Source organism: Microcaecilia unicolor, chromosome 3 (genome assembly GCF_901765095.1).
Source record: "Microcaecilia unicolor chromosome 3, aMicUni1.1, whole genome shotgun sequence".
In the NCBI taxonomy this organism is placed as follows: Eukaryota; Metazoa; Chordata; class Amphibia; order Gymnophiona; family Siphonopidae; genus Microcaecilia; species Microcaecilia unicolor.
The window spans coordinates 240401184-240421736 of NC_044033.1; the positions used below are offsets into that span (position 1 = coordinate 240401184).

Genomic DNA, 20553 nt, shown 5'->3' on the forward strand with positions numbered 1-20553 from the left:
TTAAACTTATTTGAAAGCTTTTTAATTCACTTGAAAGCTTCCCATATGTAACGTGGAGGGGCATAATCGAACGGCGCCGGCCAGCGCCGTGAGGGGGTGGAGCCAAGCGTATTTTCGAAATACGCTTGGTGCCGGCCAAATCGCTCGCCGGGTTTTAGAGCAGGATCGCCGGCTCCGATTTCAGCCATAATGGAAACCGGACTCAGCCATCTCAAACCCGGCGAAATGCAAGGCATTTGGCCATGGGAGGAGGCAGCATTCGTAGTGCACTGGCCTCCCTGACATGCCAGCTCACCAACCGGGCACCCTAGGGGGCATTTAAAAAAAACTTGAAAAAAACAAAAAACAAAATTAGCTTCCAGGTGCATAGCACCCTTCCCTTGAGTGCTAAGCCCCCCAAATCCCCCCCAAAACCCACTGCCCACAAGTCTACACCATTACCATAACCCTAAGGGGTGAAGGGGGGCACCTACATGTGGGTACAGTGGGTTTTGGGGGGTTTTGGAGGGCTCAACATTAACCACCACAAGTGTAACAGGTAGGGGGAGGGGATGGGCCTGGGTCCACCTGCCTGAAGTGCACTGCACTCACTACAAACTGCTCCAGGGACCTGCATATTGCTGGGTATGACATTTGAGGCTGGCATACAGGCTGGCAAAAAATGTTTTAATTTTGTTTTTTTTGGTGTGGGAGGGGGTTGGTGACCACTGGGGGAGTAAGGGGAGGTGATCCCCGCTTCCCTCCGGTGGTCATCTGGTAAGCTGGGGCTCTTTTTTGGGACTTGGTCCTAAAAATAAATGGACCAAGTCCGGCCGGCGAAATGCTCATTCGAGCCGGCCTTTTTTTTTTTTTTTTTTTCATTATAAGGAGGAAGCCCGCCCCCTTCCCGCCTTCGCTACCCTCCCAACACGCCCCCTTGAAGGTTGGCCGGCGCAGCAAAGGAAAAGCAGGTGAAGCCGGCCAAAATCAGCTTTCGATAATACCGATTTGGCTGGGACGAAGAGATCGCCGCCGATCTCCCGATTTGTGTCGGAAGATCGCCGGCGATCTCTTTCAAAAATAAGCCTGATAGTAACATAGTAAATGACGGCAGATATAGACCTGTATGGTCCATCCAGTCTGCCCAACAAGATACTTTATATGTATACCCAAGTTTGATTTGTCCTTGCCTTTCTCAGGGCACAAACCATAGAAGTCTGCCCAGCACTGTTCTTGTACTAAGTTCAGAAGCTAACGTTGAAGCCCCTTAAAATTTACACTCCTTTCAGTTGTAGTAGCCATTGTTGATGTGTGTTTGAAGCTCTCTTATGCACTTTTTTGATTACTTTATGAGGATATTCCCTATCTCGAAACCAATGATACATTTCTGATGCCTTTACTCATGAAAACAGTGACCCAGGATTCCATCTTCAGGTAAGTACACCTGCAATTTGCTTATGAGAATAAGTACAAATAAGCAAGGAAGATTATAAAGTCAGAAATAGGAGGCAGGAAGGGTCACAGTGCAGTGATGTATGGATGAACATATTACACAACTAACTACTCGGAGTGATTGGTAATATGTATAACTGAGCACTGTTTAATTTATTTTAAAGCTAATTATGATTAGCTTTCACAAGTTGTATTACATAGTAACAAGATTAAAGAGCATATTAGAAAAAAAAGTACAAGGACTTCTAATTGTTATAAGCAATTTTGAGTCATGATACCCGAAGAGGATAAGGTACCCCAGGAATAATTTATTGATTAAATTTTAACTGCCAGACCCTTGACCATTCTTCTAAGGTTCGGAGATCCCTTCTCATCATTTCTACTCCCTCCAGGGTATCCACTCTATTGGCTATTTTTGTGTCATCGGCAAAAAGGCACACATTTCCTTCCAACTCTTCAGGAATATCTCCCACAAATATATTAAACAGAATAGGCCCCAGCACCGACCCCCGAGGAACTCCACTGCTCACCTTCCTTTCCTCTGAGCGGATTCCATTTACCACCACCCTCTGCCACCTGTCGATCAACCAGTTTCTTATCCAGTTCACCACTTTCAGTCCTAAGTTCAACCCTTTCAGCTTATTCACGAGTCTTCTGTGGGGGACCGTATTAAAGGCTTGCACACCGCTGGATCCAAGGGAAGGCGTATCGCGTAATCCTCCGAAACCGGAGTGCTGTAGTGGTCTCATATGGGCCCTGGCCCAGGGCACTACCTCCATCGTGGCCATCATGGATCCCAACAGTTGCACATAATCCCAAGCCCGAGGAGTAAAGGAGGCTAGGAACCAGTCCACCTGGGCCTCAAGCTTGATGCTCCGGTTGTCTAGCAGGAACACGCTACCCACTTGGGTGTCGAACCGAACACCCAGATACTCCAGGGACTGAGTCGGGCATAGCTGACGTTTCTCCCGGTTGATTATCCATCCCAGGGAGCTCAGAAGAGCAATGACCCTGTCCATTGCTCTCCCACACTCTGCAAAAGAGGGAGCTCGAATCAGCCAGTCGTCCAGATAGGGATGGACTTGTACTCCTTCCTTGCGGAGATAAGCCGCAATGACCATCATTACTTTCGAGAAGGTCCGAGGAGCCTTAGCCAACCTGAACGGGAGGGCTCTGAACCGGAAGTGCCGGCCCAGCACTGCAAAGCGCAGGAAGCGCTGATGAGGCGGCCAGATGGGAATGTGCAAATAAGCTTCCTTGATGTCCAAGGATGCCAGGAATTCTCCTTCTTGTACCACAGCTATCACGGATCGGAGAGTCTCCATTCTGAAATGCCGAATTCTCAAGGCCCGATTGACTCCCTTGAGGTGGAGGATAGGCCAAGAAGAACCTCATTTCTTTGGCACCACAAAGTAAATGGAGTAACGTCCCGTGCCCAGCTAATCTACTGGCACTGGGACCACCGCCCCAAGGCGGAGCAAGTCTGCTGAACTGCCGCCACTTTGAAGGGAGACTTGCAGGGAGAGTACACGAGCCCGTCTCTCAGGGGCCGGCAGAACTCCAACTTGTAGCCGTCTCTGATGACTTCCAGAACCCAAGAGTCCGAAGTTACCCTAGTCCACTCGGCCAGAAATGAGGACAGCCTTTGGGCCATGGACCAGGGCCCAGTCATTGGGTACGAGACCCTGGGGGAGGACTGGAGGACGAACCTCCTGGACGGTGGTCTCTGCAAAAGATATGCTGCTTCGGGGAGAATTTCTGCTTGAAGGAGGAAGAGGAGCCCGACTTACCCTAGCGATACCGACGGGCTTCTTGAAACTGGCTCTTAGAGGAACCAGGGCGAGCACTGCCACCCCGTGCCCTGACCTCTGGCAACCTCTTGCCTTTAGAACTGCTGAGATCTGTCACGATCTTGTCCAGCTCATCCCCAAAGAGCAGCTTGCCCTTAAAAGGCAACTTGGCTAGGCGAGATTTGGAGGCATGGTCAGCTGACCAATGCTTAAGCCATAGCCACCGATGGGCAGAGACTGTCTGAGACCTACCTTTAGCTGAGGCTCTCAAGATATCATACAGCAAGACTGCCAAGTAGGCCAAGTCCAATTCAAGGACCGGCCAATCCGTCCTAAAGGAAGGATCCGAGGGGGAGGCCCGCTGCAAAACGGTCAGGCATGCCCTGGCCACATAAGAGCCGCAAACCGAGGCCTGCAAACTCAGGGCGGCCGCCTCAAAGGCCAATTTTAAGGCCGCCTCCAATTTCCTGTCCTGAGAATCCTTCTGGGCAGAGCCACCTTCCATCGGCAAAGCCGTCTTTTTTGTCACAGCAGTGATTAGAGAGTCAACTGCCGGCCAGCGCAAGGCCTCCCGCTTGCCCTCTGGCGGAGGGTACAGGCGAGACATGGCCCTGGCTACCTTGAGGCTTGCTTCAGGAGAATCCCATTGAGCCGAAATTAAAGTCTGCATGGCTTCATGAATGTGGAAGGTTCTGGGTGGGCGCTTGGTTCCCAGCATAATAGCGGAACCCGCCGAGGCAGAGAGAGGGCCTTCCTCCGGAGAGGAAATGTTTAGGATGCTCATAGCCTGAACTAGCAGGTTGGGCAATTCCTCTGAGCGAAAAAGCCGCGCTGCAGAGGGGTCATCAGTCCCATCAGGGTGAAGATCAGCCTCCTCCAAAGAATCTCCTAAGGACCTTTGGGAGAACCCAGAAATGCTGCCCTCATCTACATCAGAGGAGACAGAGTCCCCTAGGGCCTGGTGATCCACCCGAGGGCGCTTGACCAGGGAAGCCTTTTCACCCATGACAAAAAGAGGGGCAGGAGCAGTGTTTTACAGCAGAAAGGCCTGGTGCAGCAGCAAAATAAACTCAGGAGAGAAATCCCCCTGTTTGGGCACCTCTGCCACCTGGGCCACAGCACTAGAGGAACTCTCAACCTTCACTCCATAGAGTGGGGGAGAGGCGCACTGCGCATCCAAAATGGTGTCCGTCGCGTCACTCTGCGAAGGAGCCGCACACGAAGCATGGAGCTTGCATTTCGCCAGCTTTTTACCGCCGCTCAACTCAAGGGCGGTCATCTTCTTACTGTCTCCCAACTCAAGGGCGGCCATAACTGAAGCCGTCCGAGCCGCGTGGCCGGCCAAAGCCGGAAGGGCGGCCATCGGGGGATGGGCGCCTAAGGCGGGCAAGGCCGCCGACGCCCCCCAATGGAGGAAAAACCGGCTAAGTCAATAAAATCCGGAAAGGCGCCCATAAAGGGTTTCTCTGCCTCAGATCCCCGTGCCTCCCCGCTAGACACGTGAACGCGGTCCGGGGAGCGCTTTTTCACGCCCTTTGACTCCGACGCCATGAGCCACAAGGAGAACGTTCGGGAACCCCCTGCCCGCTAGGAAAAGGTAAAATTACCTGCTTCTTGCTCCAAGCTGCAACGAATTGGTGTCCCAGTGAGCAGCTGCAAATAAAAGCTTTTCTGCTTCAAGATCGATTTCTTTTTTTTTTTTTAACGGAGCCAGCGGGAGGGGGGAGAAAAGGAGGGACCTGGCACCACCAGGTTTGCACTTGCTCACGAAGAGCCCTCAACCCCAGGTACTCAACAAAGCCTAACTAAATAGGCGTGGAGACCTAGCCAGAGCTGCTGCTTTGTGACCACACACCTACTGAGATAGAGAACATACTGAGGATTTCCTGGTAGCATATGACCACATATAGAGAGGCAAAAGTTTGCTCTCTATCTCCACCTGCTGGTAGATGGACACAACCTACTTATCTATGGATTTATCTGCTGGATCATATGGAATAGTAACTTGAGCATTCGAAAGAGGGAAGCCCCTTTGGTAGAACATTGGAACTATATGAAGCATACATAGCATGGAGGATGTAAAATATACCGTATTAGCTCAAATAAGATAACCATATGGTGGTGATATAGCGAAGGTATTAAAAAATAAAGAACAAAGAATGATCTTTCAGTGGGACACAGTAATACCATGGGGTTTGAATCGTGAGATTCATTGGCTACAGGAATAAGTATATGGGAGGGGCTCAGTATGATTTGAACTAAAAAAGGACAGTGCATGCGCTGGCGTCCTTTTGACAGGAGAGTCGTGATTAGGGAGGATGATCTGCACCAGCTATGCTAAGATTTGTATGATTAATTATAACAAAAGTATGGAAGAAATAATGGAGATGAAAGTCAAATTAAAAGTAGTGAGGAACAAAGAGAACTAGAGCTCAATGAAGTTACGAGTAAAGAGGGTGGTAATACAACATTTCTACCTTGTAAAACACATAAATTCCCCTGACAACGCAATGTACTGCGAAACACAGCTTGTGTTGGGAATAAGCAAGAGGAGAGGAATGTATGGATTCTAGGTGTTAAGAGGAATCTTTTTAAAGGAGCACGAGCAAAGCAGCAAGCTAATTATTCACGCCGAAAAACTTATCACATCACGCTCATGAAAACAGTGACCCAGAATTCCATCTTCAGGTAAGTACACCTGCAGTTTGCATATGAGAATAAGTACAAATAAGCAAGGAAGATTATGAAGTCAAAAATAGGAGGCAGGGAGGGTCACAGTGCAGTGATGTATGGATGAACATATTACACAACTAATTACTCGGAGTGATTGGTAATATGTATAACTGAGCACTGTTTAATTTATTTTAAAGCTAATTATGATTAGCTTTCACAAGTTGTATTACATAGTAACAAGATTAAAGAGCATATTAGAAAAAAAAAGTACAAGGACTTCTAATTGTTATAAACAATTTTGAGTACATGATACCAGAAGAGGATAAGATACCCCAGGAATAATTTATTGATTAAATTTTAACTGCCAGACCCTTGACCATTCTTCTAAGGTTCGGAGATCCCTTCTCATCATTTCTACTCCCTCCAGGGTATCCATTCTATTGGCTATTTTTGTGTCATCGGCAAAAAGGCACACCTTTCCTTCCAACCCTTCAGCAATATCTCCCACAAATATATTAAACAGAATAGGCCCCGGCACCAACCCCCGAGGAACTCCACTGCTCACCTTCCTTTCCTCCGAGCGGATTCCATTTACCACCACCCTCTGCCACCTGTCGATCAACAAGTTTCTTATCCAGTTCACCACTTTCGGTCCTAAGTTCAACCCTTTCAGCTTATTCACGAGTCTTTTGTGGGGGACTGTATCAAAGGCTTTGCTGAAGTCCAAGTAGATTACATCTACCGCACGTCCTTCATCCAGTTCTTAGGTCACCCAGTCCAAGAAGTCAATAAGATTTGTTTGGCAGGATTTTCCTTTGGTAAAGCCATGTTGCCTCAGGTCCTGTAACCCGTTGGCTTCTAGAAAGTTAACTATCCTTTCTTTCACCAGCGACTCCATTATTTTTCATGATATAATATCAGGAAATAAAAATTGAATATTACTAAAAGAGCTTCAAAATTATTGTAGCTGGTAGAAACAGCAATTATAAACTCTGTATTTTGTGTGCTCATTTTTCTACTCTGTTCTAACTTCAATACAATACAATACAGATAGCCAAATATCAGTGAGGATATCCTGTTTCCTGATGGGTTTTTCATATTAACTGTTAAATCTGCACTTGGAAGCCTTACAATATACCACTGAATTCCACAAAACATGCTGTCCTCTGGTCTGTTCTCAATCTAACCTTCTTAGTCAGTGCCATGAGGTTCTGGCTGCTGTGGTCAGTCTTCCCGCCCTCCACCACTCTGTTTCAAACTGGCTCCGTGTTACAGCGCTTCTGAGCTCTAAAAAGAAAAAAAAAGCTACCTGCCTGCCGGTACAGAGACGCGTGCTGCAATACTGACAGCGAGGCTCTGCTGGATCCTCCCCCCACTGAAGCAGGAAGTGTGTCGCAAGGGTGGGGTTCCAGCACGCCTCGCTGTCAGCGTTGTAAGCATGGGGCTCTGTACCGGCACTGCAGCGTTCGCAGCGGCAGCCACTAGACCACCAGGACGGCTGATGGCTGTAGTGTGCGGTGGCGGCAGTGGCGAGCAAGGGTAACCAGGCAGAGCCTCTGGGCCCTCGGGCACTGCCCAAATGGTCAGTCCACCCCGTTTGATACTAATTCAAGGTAAAGAAAAGGCCCAAATGGCTTTACAGGAAAAATTGCAGAATATGGAAGCTTATTGGGATTCAGAGTTAACCTCACTAAGACAGAGATTTTGAACATATCCCTTTCCAAAGGGCAGGGGACAAATCTTAGGAAATGTTTTCCCTTTCGATGGATTTCTGGCTCTATTATCGTTTATTCATTTTACTATACCGTTTCAAATTGTGATTACAAAACAAAAACGGTTTACATATTGGTATATAAAAATCATAATAAAAACAAACATAAAAGAACTCCATCAAACTGATAGGAAAGCAAACTAAGACAACCATTCTTAAAAGATAAAACACTGATTCTTACTGAACAGCCATTCATAACAAGTACATAGCTAACATATAATTGTGCTGCATATTCAATTCTACCTAATATTGCCTTTTATCATAGATTATTTTCAAACGTATCCTGGAATAAGTATGTTTTCAGAAATTTTTGAAATTGAATGTAGGACTCTTCCAATCTAAGGTGTTTTCTGAGACAATTCCAAAGAGAAGGGGCCAAAAAAAAAGAAAGCTGAATTTCTAGTGGACTCCCATCTAGCCTTCTGTGGTGATGGGATAATCAATCTGTTATCTGTAAGTGAACGGAGTGTACGCCTAGGCGAGTAAAGCAAAATAAGATTTGATAGATATGATGGAATTAATAGCTATAGTGCTTTATGCGTCAATGTAAGGATTTTAAATTTTATTCTGGCTTCTACTGGAAGCCAGTGAAGACGGAACAAAAGTGGGGTAATTCTATCGTGTTTTGAGGCCCTGCAGATGACACGAGCTGCAGTGTTCTGCATCATCTGTAAACGTTTTATATTTATCTTAGTAAGTCCTGCATAAGTAATATTACAATAGTCCAGGCGTGTTGTAATATACGCATGTGCTAGTGTACATAGTGAAGCTTTATCAATAGAATTTCTAATTGAACGTAGTTTTCGAAGATGATAGAAAGAGTTCCTGACTACTGCAGATATTTGTTCATTAAATGATAAGGCTGAGTCAATAATGACTCCTAAATATCTAAAAGATATTTGGCTATCAAACTAGAGGCAGACTGGGAGACACTCTCAAGTTGGAACCAAGATTTAGAGAGGTGGGATAAATACTGTCCTGGATAGAAAGGATGGAGACAGCAAGAATGATGGTTCTCCCCTAAATTTTTATATTTATTCCAAGTTCTCCCTGTTGAACTACCTCCTATAATAGTTCAACGTTGGCACAAAAAGATATTTTGTTTTATATGGGGAAGAAAGAGATCCAGAGTGGCATGGGAGGCTATGTTCCAATCTCAGGGGAATGGGAATACCCAAACTGGAAAAATATTACCAAGAGTGGCAGGTACCCCATCCAAACAATGGGTCCTAGCAAAACAAGTGGCTAGTACTTTTCAGTTGGAATTTCTCTCCTGAGCAGCTAGCATGCTCAAAGACATTCAAGAGGTCCAAAACCCATTTATGAGGATCACCACGGGCCTAAGGATCAAGACACGTCCCCATTTATTGGAGGATAAGACATGGGCTTAGTTTCAACCTCTGGGATGCACAGATAACTTTGTACCTGGGCGTGGCAATAGCTTGTTTCAAAGACGAGAAAGACATGGTCTTCTCTATTTTGGTCAATTTATAGAAAACTAGTAAAAAAGGCCAGTTTCTGACACAAATGAAACGGGCGCTAGCAAGGTTTTCCTCAGAGTGTGTATGTTTGGGAGAGTGTGTGTGAGAGTGACTCTGTGAGAGAGAGAGTGAATGTGCGAGTGTGTGTTTGTGTTTTTAATCATTTTACATGTTAATTTATATTTAGCATGTTTTTGATTTTGTTATTATTATTATTATCATTTATTGTTCATTATTTATTTTATCTTATCATTGTTTATAATATGTATAGGTTTGATTGTTTATGTGTTTATTTATAGACCCCTGAGGCAGGCCCTTGTGGCCGAAACACGATTTGTGTCGGGTCATTTCATTTATTCTAATAAAGACCTTGTTTGGGAAACACCATTTGTGCGAGGACCCCTTTTGTTTTGGATCCACTTGTACATTTGACTTTCGGTTTCTCCTGTGGTGAGATCACCCTCTGTGGGTGTTGGCTTCTCTATTTTGGTCAATTTATAGAAAACTAGTAAAAAAGGCCCGTTTCTGACACAAATGAAACGGGCGCTAGCAGTGTATGTTTGGGAGAGTGTGTGTGAGAGTGACTTTGTGAGAGAGAGAGTGAATGTGCAAGTGTGTGTTTGTGACAGGTTTCCTTTTTTGTGTTTTGTGGCAGGAGGGTGAAGGTTGTGAGCAGGGCCGTGCCTATGGTCTCTGGCGCCCCCCTGCAGACTATCAGTTGGCGCCCCCCCCCCCCCCCCGGACCTGCCTGGCAATGTGCTCCGCATCCGCGAGCGAGGCTCCAAGGAGCGTAGATGTCAAAGAATAAAGTGGTTGCTCAAAGCATATACTAACCACAATTGCTCAACTGCAAAACTATACACAAACTTGTGCAAAAACACACTCATAACCTCACCAAACCATAGCAGCACTAATTCCAAGGACAGGACGAGCTACAACCTTATGCGTGGAAAGGCAGCACTATAATTACACCGGGCTCTAAAACACCAGTACACAACCTAGTGAAACAAAAAAAACAAAAAGGGCTGCAAATACTACATGCTAGCACAATACTGCACCTTGATCACACATGAAAAACACATGACAACAGATATGAAGGCAAAATACTGAACTGGAAAGTTACCTCAAGAAGTCAGACTCAGCATGCAGCAATACTAGAAAAATTGAAACTTACATGCAAAATATCTCAGATGCACATTTCCTTACAGATAAGGTCTTTGTTGAGAAATGGTCTGCTATTTTAAGTAAGTGTAGCCGTGATTTGATGGCTCTAATAGTAGAAACTACCACCCAGGTAGAATTGGATTTGAAAGTGGAGATCACCACGATGGAAGAGAATTTAAAAAGTACTTATGCGCCGGAAGATTTTGATAAACGGATGGATGAGTTGAAAAATACAGTGAAAGCCATGAAAGATTCCATTAAACAAGTAAAAATTAAAAAATTGAAAAGAGATGAGAAAGATTACCAATATGGAAGAGTATATAATTGGCAGAGAAAGGAATTTGGAATGATATCGGGTAAGAAGAAAGTGGCATTTGAGGGATCGTCGGAGGAGAGTGGTGAGATGAGTACTGGGAGTGATCGAGATCAGGAGAATATGATGGAGGAACAACGAGTCCAGGGTGGTATGAGAACACGGACCAAATCGATTCAACAAAGACAGCAACAACAGTTTAGAGATCAAGATCGATCGGGGGACTTCAGGGGACGGAGAACCCGGAAGCAGTAGTGAATATTTCATCTTTTCAGCTTACAGAAGATCATATAGAAGTGCTGAATCTGGGTTTGGGTTTTGTACCAACTACTCGACATGATCCTTTTCGCCTTCGTGTGGCGTTACAAAAATTTGTTCGTAAATTACAGTGTAGAGTGTTCTTTATGGACCATCCGACTTCAGTGGATATCTCTACAGTAAAGCCGGTTTCTAGGTGGTACCCTCCGGGACCGATTAACCCGGTAGTATCGACCTTTAGAGATTTAGTGCTTCGAGACCTGGATGAAATTGAAAAGAATTTGTGTCATCAAACTATGAAGAGTAATATGACATCTAGACAATGGAAAGCTTTAGAAACCTTGATTAATGAACCATCAATTATTGTGATTAGAACAGATAAAGGTGGAGCGACGGTGGTCTGGGATAAAGGACAATATATGCAGGAAGTGAGAAATCAACTTAATGATCAGGATGCTTATAAATTATTGTCTAGGGATCCTATGGATGATTTACAGAATCAGATTAAGGAGATAGTTTCTGAAGCTGTCAAGAGAAATATGCTGACAACAAAAGAAGGAAGATTTTTAATTGAGGAGAATCCTCAAACTCCTAAGATCTATTTTTTGCCGAAAATCCATAAGCGATTAACATCTCCTCCTGGACGACCGATTGTATCTACATCATCATCAATACTTGAACCGCTGTCGATTTTTATTGATCAGTTTTTGAAAGAAGAGGTTCAAAAGATGGCTTCTTATATGAAAGACTCTTCTCATTTTTTGAGACACTTAGAAGATATAGATAATGTGACAGCATCTAAATGGCTAGTTACGTTGGATATCGTATCTTTATATACGAAAATTCCTCAGGCTGGTGCACTACAAGTGATTAAAGATGTTGTAGCGACACGCCCAGGAGTGCAGAGTATATCCACGGACTTTATTTTGACACTAGCGGATTTGGTCATTTGTAAGAACTATTTTTAGTTCGATAAGCAATTTTATCTCCAGACACAAGGAGTGGTGATGGGGGCTACTTTAGCTCCATCTGTAGCCACCCTATATATTGCCCAAATGGAATCAAGATCTATTTATTTGTCTCCCAATTTTCAATATGTGAGGCTATGGAGACGTTTTTTGGATGATATATTTTTCTTGTGGACAGGCTCGAAGCCAGCTTTATTGGAGTTTGTGAACTGGCTAAATACAATCGATGTTAATATCTCCTTCACCTTGATGGTTCAGAGTACCTCTATAGAATTTCTTGATCTATCTATATATAAGGTAGGGAATAGATTGCATACATCTTTATATCGTAAACCAATAAGTAGGAATACACTTTTTCAATTTGGTAGTTTTCATCCTTTTCATTTAAAATACAATCTTCCGGTAAGCCAATTTTTAAGGGCTAGGAGGGTATGCTCTACGTTGATTGAGTTTAAGAAACAAGCTGCTGATTTAAAAGATAGATTTTTGATGAGAGGATATCCTAGATCGGCCATAAAAAAAGCATATGTTAGGGCTAGGTTTGCCCAGAGATCACTTCTATTAAAAGAAACTGAGAATGTAGAAGAAGATCGTCTGACATGTATACTACCTTATACGGACATCAGTAGAAAGATATCTCAAGTGATTAAAAGTCACTGGCATGTGCTTCAATTGTATACATGTTTTGTAGATCTGCCTTTGATGTCTTTTACTAAGGGTAAAACTCTGGGAGAACGTTTAAGTAAAAATAAGTTTATGGAACATAGAGCTAGAAATACTACCCAGGGGGGGTCAAAATAGTTGTGGTCATTGCCAATGGTGTGACTCAGCCATTACTGGTGATAGCTGGCATGTGCCCCAGAGAGAGAAAACAATGAGAAGTATATCAGTAACCAATTGTGAGAGTAGTAATGTGGTATATGCAATCGTATGTCCCTGTGATTTGATATATATTGGCAGGAGTGCTCGACCTATTAAGATTCATCTAAATGAGCACAAGTCGAGGATACAAACGCAGAATATGCAGGCTCCTTTGGTTAACCATTGGTTGCAGAAACAGCATAGGACTGAAGATATTAGATGGAGGATTATTGAATGTTTAGATGTTCGGGAGGAGGGTGGGTCCATGAAGAAACTCTTAAATTTTAGAGAACAAATTAATATTTTCATGTTACAGACGGTTACCCCGAAGGGTTTGAATGCAGAAATTGAATGGGCAACCCTTATTTGAACTAATTTCTAACCTACCACCGATAGCAGTGAAAGGAGAAAGGCTATTGGTGGAACGCCATGGGGGGCGGGGCTTAAATTGTTGATATGTCAGAGAACAGCTGATATTTAATTAATTCGAAAAGACGCTGGCGCCATCTTGGCTACTGAATAACTTTTGCTGAGCGGACGCTAGTAAGATAATGGGGTAAGTTTTTGGCGGTTCGGTTTAAATAAATATGCTCTCCGGACATAGGTTAATTGCCTGGGGATGAAGTGCAGATATAAATGAAATGTTTTTATATTGTAGGGGATGTCCTTGAGACAGCTCATTTCGGAGCGAAACATGCATGTCGGGCAGCCTAACCCCTGGGTCTGATAAAATTAAAAGAAAGAAAGAAGATAAGTTCAATTTAAATTATGAGCTTTAACAAATAGAATGAATAAGTTTAGAATATTTAAATGAACCAATGAAGAGGTGGATGTTTGCTACTATCACCAGATTGAGAAATTGCTGGTGATTGCACATCACTGAGGTTCATGGGGAATGTATATCATCATATAGAAGGTTTGAAGAATGTGGGGGTATTGAATATTATTGAACATTATATATGAATTAAGTTGGGACTGGATAGGAAGAGTCTTCATTTCCAAAAGCTGACATATTCCAATTAATAAATTCTGAATAAAATACTTTTTTCTACTTTTGCTGTCTGATCATTTAGTTTTTCTATTTGCTTTGGTCCCAGTGTCTTCTGTTTTATGCAGTGTCTTCTTTCCATTTGATATTTTTTCTCTCACCATGTCCATCATCCTCCTGTGTCCTTATGCGTCCTGTCTACAATCTGTAGCCCTGTCCCTATCCTTCAGTGTCCCGATCCAGCTCTTAAATTCAGCAGTTTTTCCTCCATCCATATCCAGCATTTCTCCTCACTCCCCTCCATCCACGTGTATATACTTCCCTCCCCTCCATCCATGTCCAGCACCTTCCCTCTTTCTCTCCTACCCTTCCATCGTGTCATCCCTCTTTCTCTCTCCATCCTTCCACCCATTACCCTCTCCCAATCCTTCCGTCCATTGTCTCCCTCTATCTCGACCCTTTTCCTTTCAGCATGTCCTCTCTCACCCCATCCTTCCAGTGTCTTTCCTCTTTCCCTCCCTACCAGCGTCTTCCCTCATTCTGCCCCCTCATTCCAGCATTTTTCCTCTTTCTCCCTCCTTTCATCCAGCATTTCTCAGTCTCTCTCTCTCTGTACCCCTCTTCCATCCAGCATCTTCTCTCTGGCTCTCCCCTGTTCTTTTCCATGGCCCCTCTTTCTCTCCCCATCTCTCTCTGGCTCTCCCCTGCTCTTTTCCATGTCCCTGGCTCTCCCCTGTTCTTTTCTATGGCCCCTCTTTCTCTCCCCATCTCTTTCTGGCTCTCCCCTGCTCTTTTCCATGTCCCTGGCTCTCCCCTGTTGTTTTGCATGGCCCCTCTTTCTCTCCCCATCTCTTTCTGGCTCTCCCCTGCTCTTTTTCATGTCCCTGGCTCTCCCCGTTCTTTTCCATGTCCCCTCTTTCTCTCACCATCTCTCTCTGGCTCTCCCCTGCTCATTTCCATGTCCCTGGCTCTCCCCTGTTCTTTTCCATGGCCCCTCTTGCTCTCCCGATCTCTCTCTGGCTCCCCCCTGTTCTTTTCCATGTCCCCTCTTTCTCTCCCTCTCCTCCTACCGTTTCCAGCCATGTTCTCTTCTCTCCCTCCAGGCCTATTTACAGCAGCACTGACATAGGAAACTGCAGCAGCCTTCAGACATGCGCTGTCGGCTCTGCTGGTCCTCTGCCCCCGGAACGGGAAATTGACGTCAGGGGGCAGAGAACTGGCAGAGCCGACAGCGCATGTCTGAAGGCTGCTGCGGCCCCGCGCTTCTTTTTCTTCTTATGCTGGCTGTGGAAAGAAGCGGCGGCAGCAGCGGATCAGCATCTTGTTCCTGCCGCTGCTCAACAGCAGCAGCGGTGGCGGCAGATTTTGTCGGGGGTCTAGTACAACTCGACGGCAGCGCCGCAGCCGGCGCGGTGCCCTTGAAGGCAGGCGCTCCCCTGCGGTGCTTACCCTGCTTACCGTGTTGGCACAGCCCTGGTTGGGAGGGGCATTTGAATGAGTGTGTGTGTGAGTTAGTGATAGAGGTGTTTTTTGGGAACTCCCTTGGGTGGGGGGGCGGGTTGGAAGCATGGATGGTGAAGTTGGAGGGGGTAGTGTTGGGCTTGTGTGTCTCTGTGTGTCAGAGAAAGAGAGACAGTGTGTATGAGTGTTAGACTCTGTGTCTGACAGAGTGAATGTTTTATTCTCTGGGGTGTTAGTGATACAGACATTGAGAGTGAGGGCATATTTTGTTTGTTTTTTAATTAAATGAAGCTGTACCTTGTTTCTTTATAGGGGAGTCAATCTTTATTGTGGCGCAGGTGCTTGTAGAACTTTTTTTTTTTTCCTATCGCTGGTATGTGTGGAGAGAGAGAGAGAGAGAGAGAGAGAGAGAGAGAGTGTGTGTGTCTGTGACTGTGTCAGAGTGTGTGTCACAGAGTGTATGAGAGAGATTTTGTGTGTGTGAGAGTGACTGACTGTGTATGTGAGAGAGGTGGAGTATCAGAGTAAGTCACATTTTTTGTATCTTGTCCAAAAGTTGTTGTGGCAGCGTTGAAGAGCTTTGTAGAAGTTTTTTGACTGAAGCAGAGTACAGCTGGCTCACCTTCAGCTTTCCCCTTCTCTCTCAGCTGTGGTTCCGCCCTCATTTCCTGTTTACGCAAGGGCAGGACGCTGATAGAGATGGGGAAAGCTAAATGCGAGCCGGCTGTACTGTGCTTCAGTCAAGTTAGTAAAATGTTTTTGAAGCTATGGTTGGACAGCAGGAAACAAAGGAGGGCTGTTTATGGAGAAAAGGGAGCTTGAAGGGAGGGGGGAGAGTATGGGGGTGATTAACGGCGACTCGGGAGTGAGTCGGTCGGGGAGGAGGGGGAGGGCGGTTGTCCAAATTCGGAGAGAGGGAGGTAGGCGGGAGTGTGCTTTGGGGAGGAAGTGGGTGATGGGGGCTGGGTGCGGGTGACGGGTGTCCAGTGGCAACTTGGGATGGGCGAGGGAGAGAACCTGGGGGGGGGGGAGGGGGTGTTGTCGCGTGTGGTGCTGATGCCGCTTGTCTTCTTTCGTTGATTGATTGAAGTTCGGGCACGCGTGTTTTGCGGTTTTTTTTAGTCCATTGGAGTTGTGATTGGGCACTGCTGCTGGTGACGCACCCGGAAGTACGTGACGTCATTTCCGGAGTTGGAGTTACAGAGAGCACGAACACCTCAAGGTTTTTGTGCCACGCAGTCAGCTTCAGAACGTTGGAGGCGCTTTTTATTATATAGGATGTCCAAATTCTACATTTTGGAACATTACAAGATTGCTACCAACTGGCAGCTAGAGATGTATTCCCTTACCTTCAAGATAACATTTAATTCAGGTAGAACAACTAATAGCAGGGGGTGGAAAACTTAAGCTGGCTTCTGAAACTTTAGTGAGTCAACAAGTTGGTAGGGGTTATATATCTTATATTTATGGGCTCCCCAACACCTTAGATAAATGGAAGGCTACCTACAGGGGGGGTATGAGAGAGGGATTTAAATAGAGTGTTTTCTGAGGACGAAAGGAAAAATATCTCATTGCAATCTCATAAATTGTCATATGCACCTCAGATTATTGAGAACGGTCTTAAGGTACTGATAAGATGACATTACAGGTCATTATGAGGAAAGGGAATGGTTTATGTTGAGTATAGTTCCCCTCTGGCCACACCCTCTCCATCGGGTGGGAATGTCCTAAGGCAGAGATTCCCAAACCTGGTCTGGGAGGTACACCAGCCAGTCAGGTTTTCAGTATATCCACAATGAATATTCATGAGATAGATTTGCATGCAGTGGAGGCAGTACATGCAAATCTATCTCATGAATATTTATTATGGATATCCTGAAAACCTGACTGGCTGGGGTGCCTACAGGACCAGGTTTGGGAACAACTGTCGTAAGGTCCAGAAATTATGGAAGAAGGTATTTGCATATGAACAACAGTTACTCGAGACTCATACTGTGTACTATGGAAAATGCTCTACTAAGTGGGAGACTGGAAGGGATAACGGCAGCTATGGATACATTAATGCTGTTGGTTTTTACAGCAGCCTAACTGCTGATTGCTTCACGTTGGCATACACGAGACATGCAAACTACAGAGATGGTTAAAAAGACACTGTATATTATATGCAAATGAGACTGACTGCCTTAAAACATAACAAATGGAAATCTTATCAAGAAATGTAGGGAAGACTTCTCCAGTTGGAAGGACATTCTGTGAGTTTTGGGGAAAGGAGTGGAAATGGGGAGGGAGGGAGATAAGGGATGGAAAGGGTCTATTTTTAGTTTTTAATTACTGGAGTGGCAGTTCATTATGTAACAAAATGCACACATTCTTAATTTCTTTCTGTTAATAGATGCTGTCAGTTATTTTGCTTGAAAATTCATAAATTTAAAGTTACAAAAAAACCACAACAAAATGGCAGTCGAGACTGATGTGAGGCTGCGGCCTCAATTTTGGAATTGGGAATGCCATGAGCATGAGGCTGCCCCAGGAAGTTGTGACCGCCATTTTGGAACTGAGATTGGCATCATTACGATAAACTGCATTATGTACTGTGATTTGCATTAATCAGCAATACAAAATGTCCATGACTAAGTCAAACTGCACCATGTCAGTCAATCATGTTCCTCCACCTCCAGCAGCCCAGCCCTTTCAACAGTACAGATTTCTTAACCCCAAGACTCTCTAGGTTGAAGGGTTTTGCAGACCTGATCCCACCCCTGGGACATCCACCTCTATCCGTGATTCCTCTATCTTTACTGATAGTTTAATCTGTCTAAAGTAGGGAAATCAACAGTGGGAGGAGAAGAGGAGATGACAGCCTTTTATCCCACCAGCGCTGAATTCCTGAATGTCCCAGCTGACTGCAGTAAAGATGTGCAGGAGGATTTTTATACTTACTTGTTACAGAAGGATGACTCTGTTCAGACATCTCTGATTCTGGAAGATCCATGAAGGGGATATCTTCCTCTTGTTTAGCACTCGTCGAAAACACAGTCATTATAACTGGAAGACCTGCGATGAGAAAACACATTTATAAGGATTCACCAAGTATCTGATAATACTAAAATAGGAAATTGATTTGTGTCCAAATGTTTTGTTTTTTTAATTTGTAGAAGCCTTTATTAAAATTTGAGAGAAATAACAAAGGCAGATAAGTCACAACAACCAATATCAGCAAATACAATGCAGATGTAAAACAATACTAAGTCCAAAGTACACGAGAGACTAATAAACAGTGTAATAATCTCTCAAGGCTAAGGTAACCGCTTGCCTTATACTCCTTAGGTTTATGTTTTTTAACAAACATCCTTACCTAATACACGATATTTCCGAGGAAGCCACATTAAAGAACGCAAAAGGACAAGATCCTGCAGAGTCCTGCTCCAACCCTATCCACCACTTCCGGGGACTAGCATAAAAACATTCAATCGCAGCCCAGGCCTGAGCAGCTTTATAATACCAATACACATTCGGAACCCCCAGACCACCTTTTTTCTGATCCCGATAAAGCAACATTCAAAAGAGACGTGGACGTTTATTGGACCAAATAAAGCGAAGAAGGCGGTGTTGGAGACCTGAGAGAAAGGAACGAGACAAATGGAGAGGGAAAACCTGGAAGAGATACATCAAACGCGGCATCACATACATTTTCAGCGTACCAATCCGTCCAAGCCAAGAGAGCTCAATGGAACCCCAACCCTCCAGAACTTTGTATAGCTCCTGCAAGAGGGGAGGATAATTAGCAGAAAATAGATCAGAAAAATTCTTGGTACGATAAATTCCCAAGTACTTGATACTTCGGGTCACCCAACGAAAAGAAAAGGCTTGTTGTATAGATTGTAAAATCGGACCAGAAATACCAATAGCCATAGCTTCCGATTTAGTCATGTTGAGCTTGAACCCCAAAACAGCAGAATAATCAGCTAAATGCTTGATTAAGTTAGGCAAGGAGAGTAACAGTTTAAGGTAAGCAAGATATCATCAGCAAACATTGCCAACTTATATTCCTGACCACCTACCTTAATGCCCGAGACATTAGGATTAGAACGAATTGCATTAGCCAGGGGTTCCATAACCAAGGCAAATAGCATTGGCGAGAGAGGGCATCCTTGACTGGTCCCCCTAGACAAGGGAAAAGTAGCAGAATTACCACCATTAATTCGCACACATGCGCTAGGAGAGTTATAAAGAGCTTGGGTCCAACCCCTAAAGCCCGACCCAAATCCCAATCACTCCATAACATTAATCATGAAAGGCCAATGAACCCGGTCAAATGCCTTTTTGGCATCTAATCCTAAAAGACACAAGGGTTTTTTTTAACTTGTTAGTCACATGCAGCAAGTTAACCATACGGCGAACGTTATCTTTAGCTTGTCTTTGGGGAACGGACCCTACTTGATTAGGATGGATTAGATCAGGAAGGACTTTCGCTAGTCGATTCGCTAGGACCTTAGCTATAATTTTAACATCAGAATTAAGAATGGAAATAGGGCGATAGGAGGCACAGTCCACCTTATCCTTGCCTGGCTTCGGAATCACTACTATCAAAGCTTCCATCATAGAGGGAGGCAACACCTCCCCATCCCGAACCCCATTAAGAATCTCTACCAACAGAGGGGCAAGCTCCCCCCTAAAAGTCCTATAAAAATAGTTTGGTAAGCCATCCAGACCCGGGGCCTTCCCGGTGGGCAGGTCCTTAATGACTCTGACAACCTCATCCACTTGGACGAGACCATCCAACAGGCAATGCTGCTCATCTGTCAAGGAAGGAAGGTCTTGGGAATCGTAGAGTCAGCCGAGTATAAGGACTGGTAGAAAGATTGGAAATGCTGACGAATCGAAGAAGACCTAGTCAGCACTTTATTCTTACCACCTCCAATGCGAAGAATAGTACGATCAAATCTTTGCTGCCTCAACTTAAGGGCCAATAAACGCCCCAGCTTATTATGATGAAAACACTGAAACTGTTGTTGTTGACCCCGGATAAATTGCAATTGGTCCGAGTAAATATTGTCTAATTTTAACTGGAGAGCTTGGATCTGCCTTAGAGTAGAGATCGAACGAGAGGACTTATGGAGATCCTCCAAGTGGGACAATTGTGAGATACAGTCAGCAACTTCCTTTCGCCTGGCCCGAGCACTGGCCTGTTTTAAAAAGAACCCCCCTGTTACAGCCTTTAAAGCATCCCAAACAATCCCCAAAGAGGGACCCAAATTCAAATTAGTATCAAGATATTCCCTCAAGAGTGTTCTATAGTTAGCTAAGATCTTATCCTCCTTCAGCAAAGAGGTGTTCAAAGTTCACCTACTGTCCTTATCTTCCTCACAAAAGGATGAAAGCTGAACCCAGGTC

The 20553-nt window shown here is 44.7% G+C and overlaps 1 protein-coding gene across 1 annotated transcript in view; it reads right to left on the reverse strand.

The window, feature by feature from the left end:
* Positions 1–20553, reverse strand: part of LOC115464490 (oocyte zinc finger protein XlCOF6-like) — a 182919-nt gene that overhangs the window by 105589 nt on the left and 56777 nt on the right. Inside the window, exon 8 of the mRNA XM_030194860.1 lies at positions 18100–18213. Coding sequence (XP_030050720.1) covers positions 18100–18213 — 114 coding nt within the window. The remainder of the gene's footprint in view (positions 1–18099; positions 18214–20553) is intronic.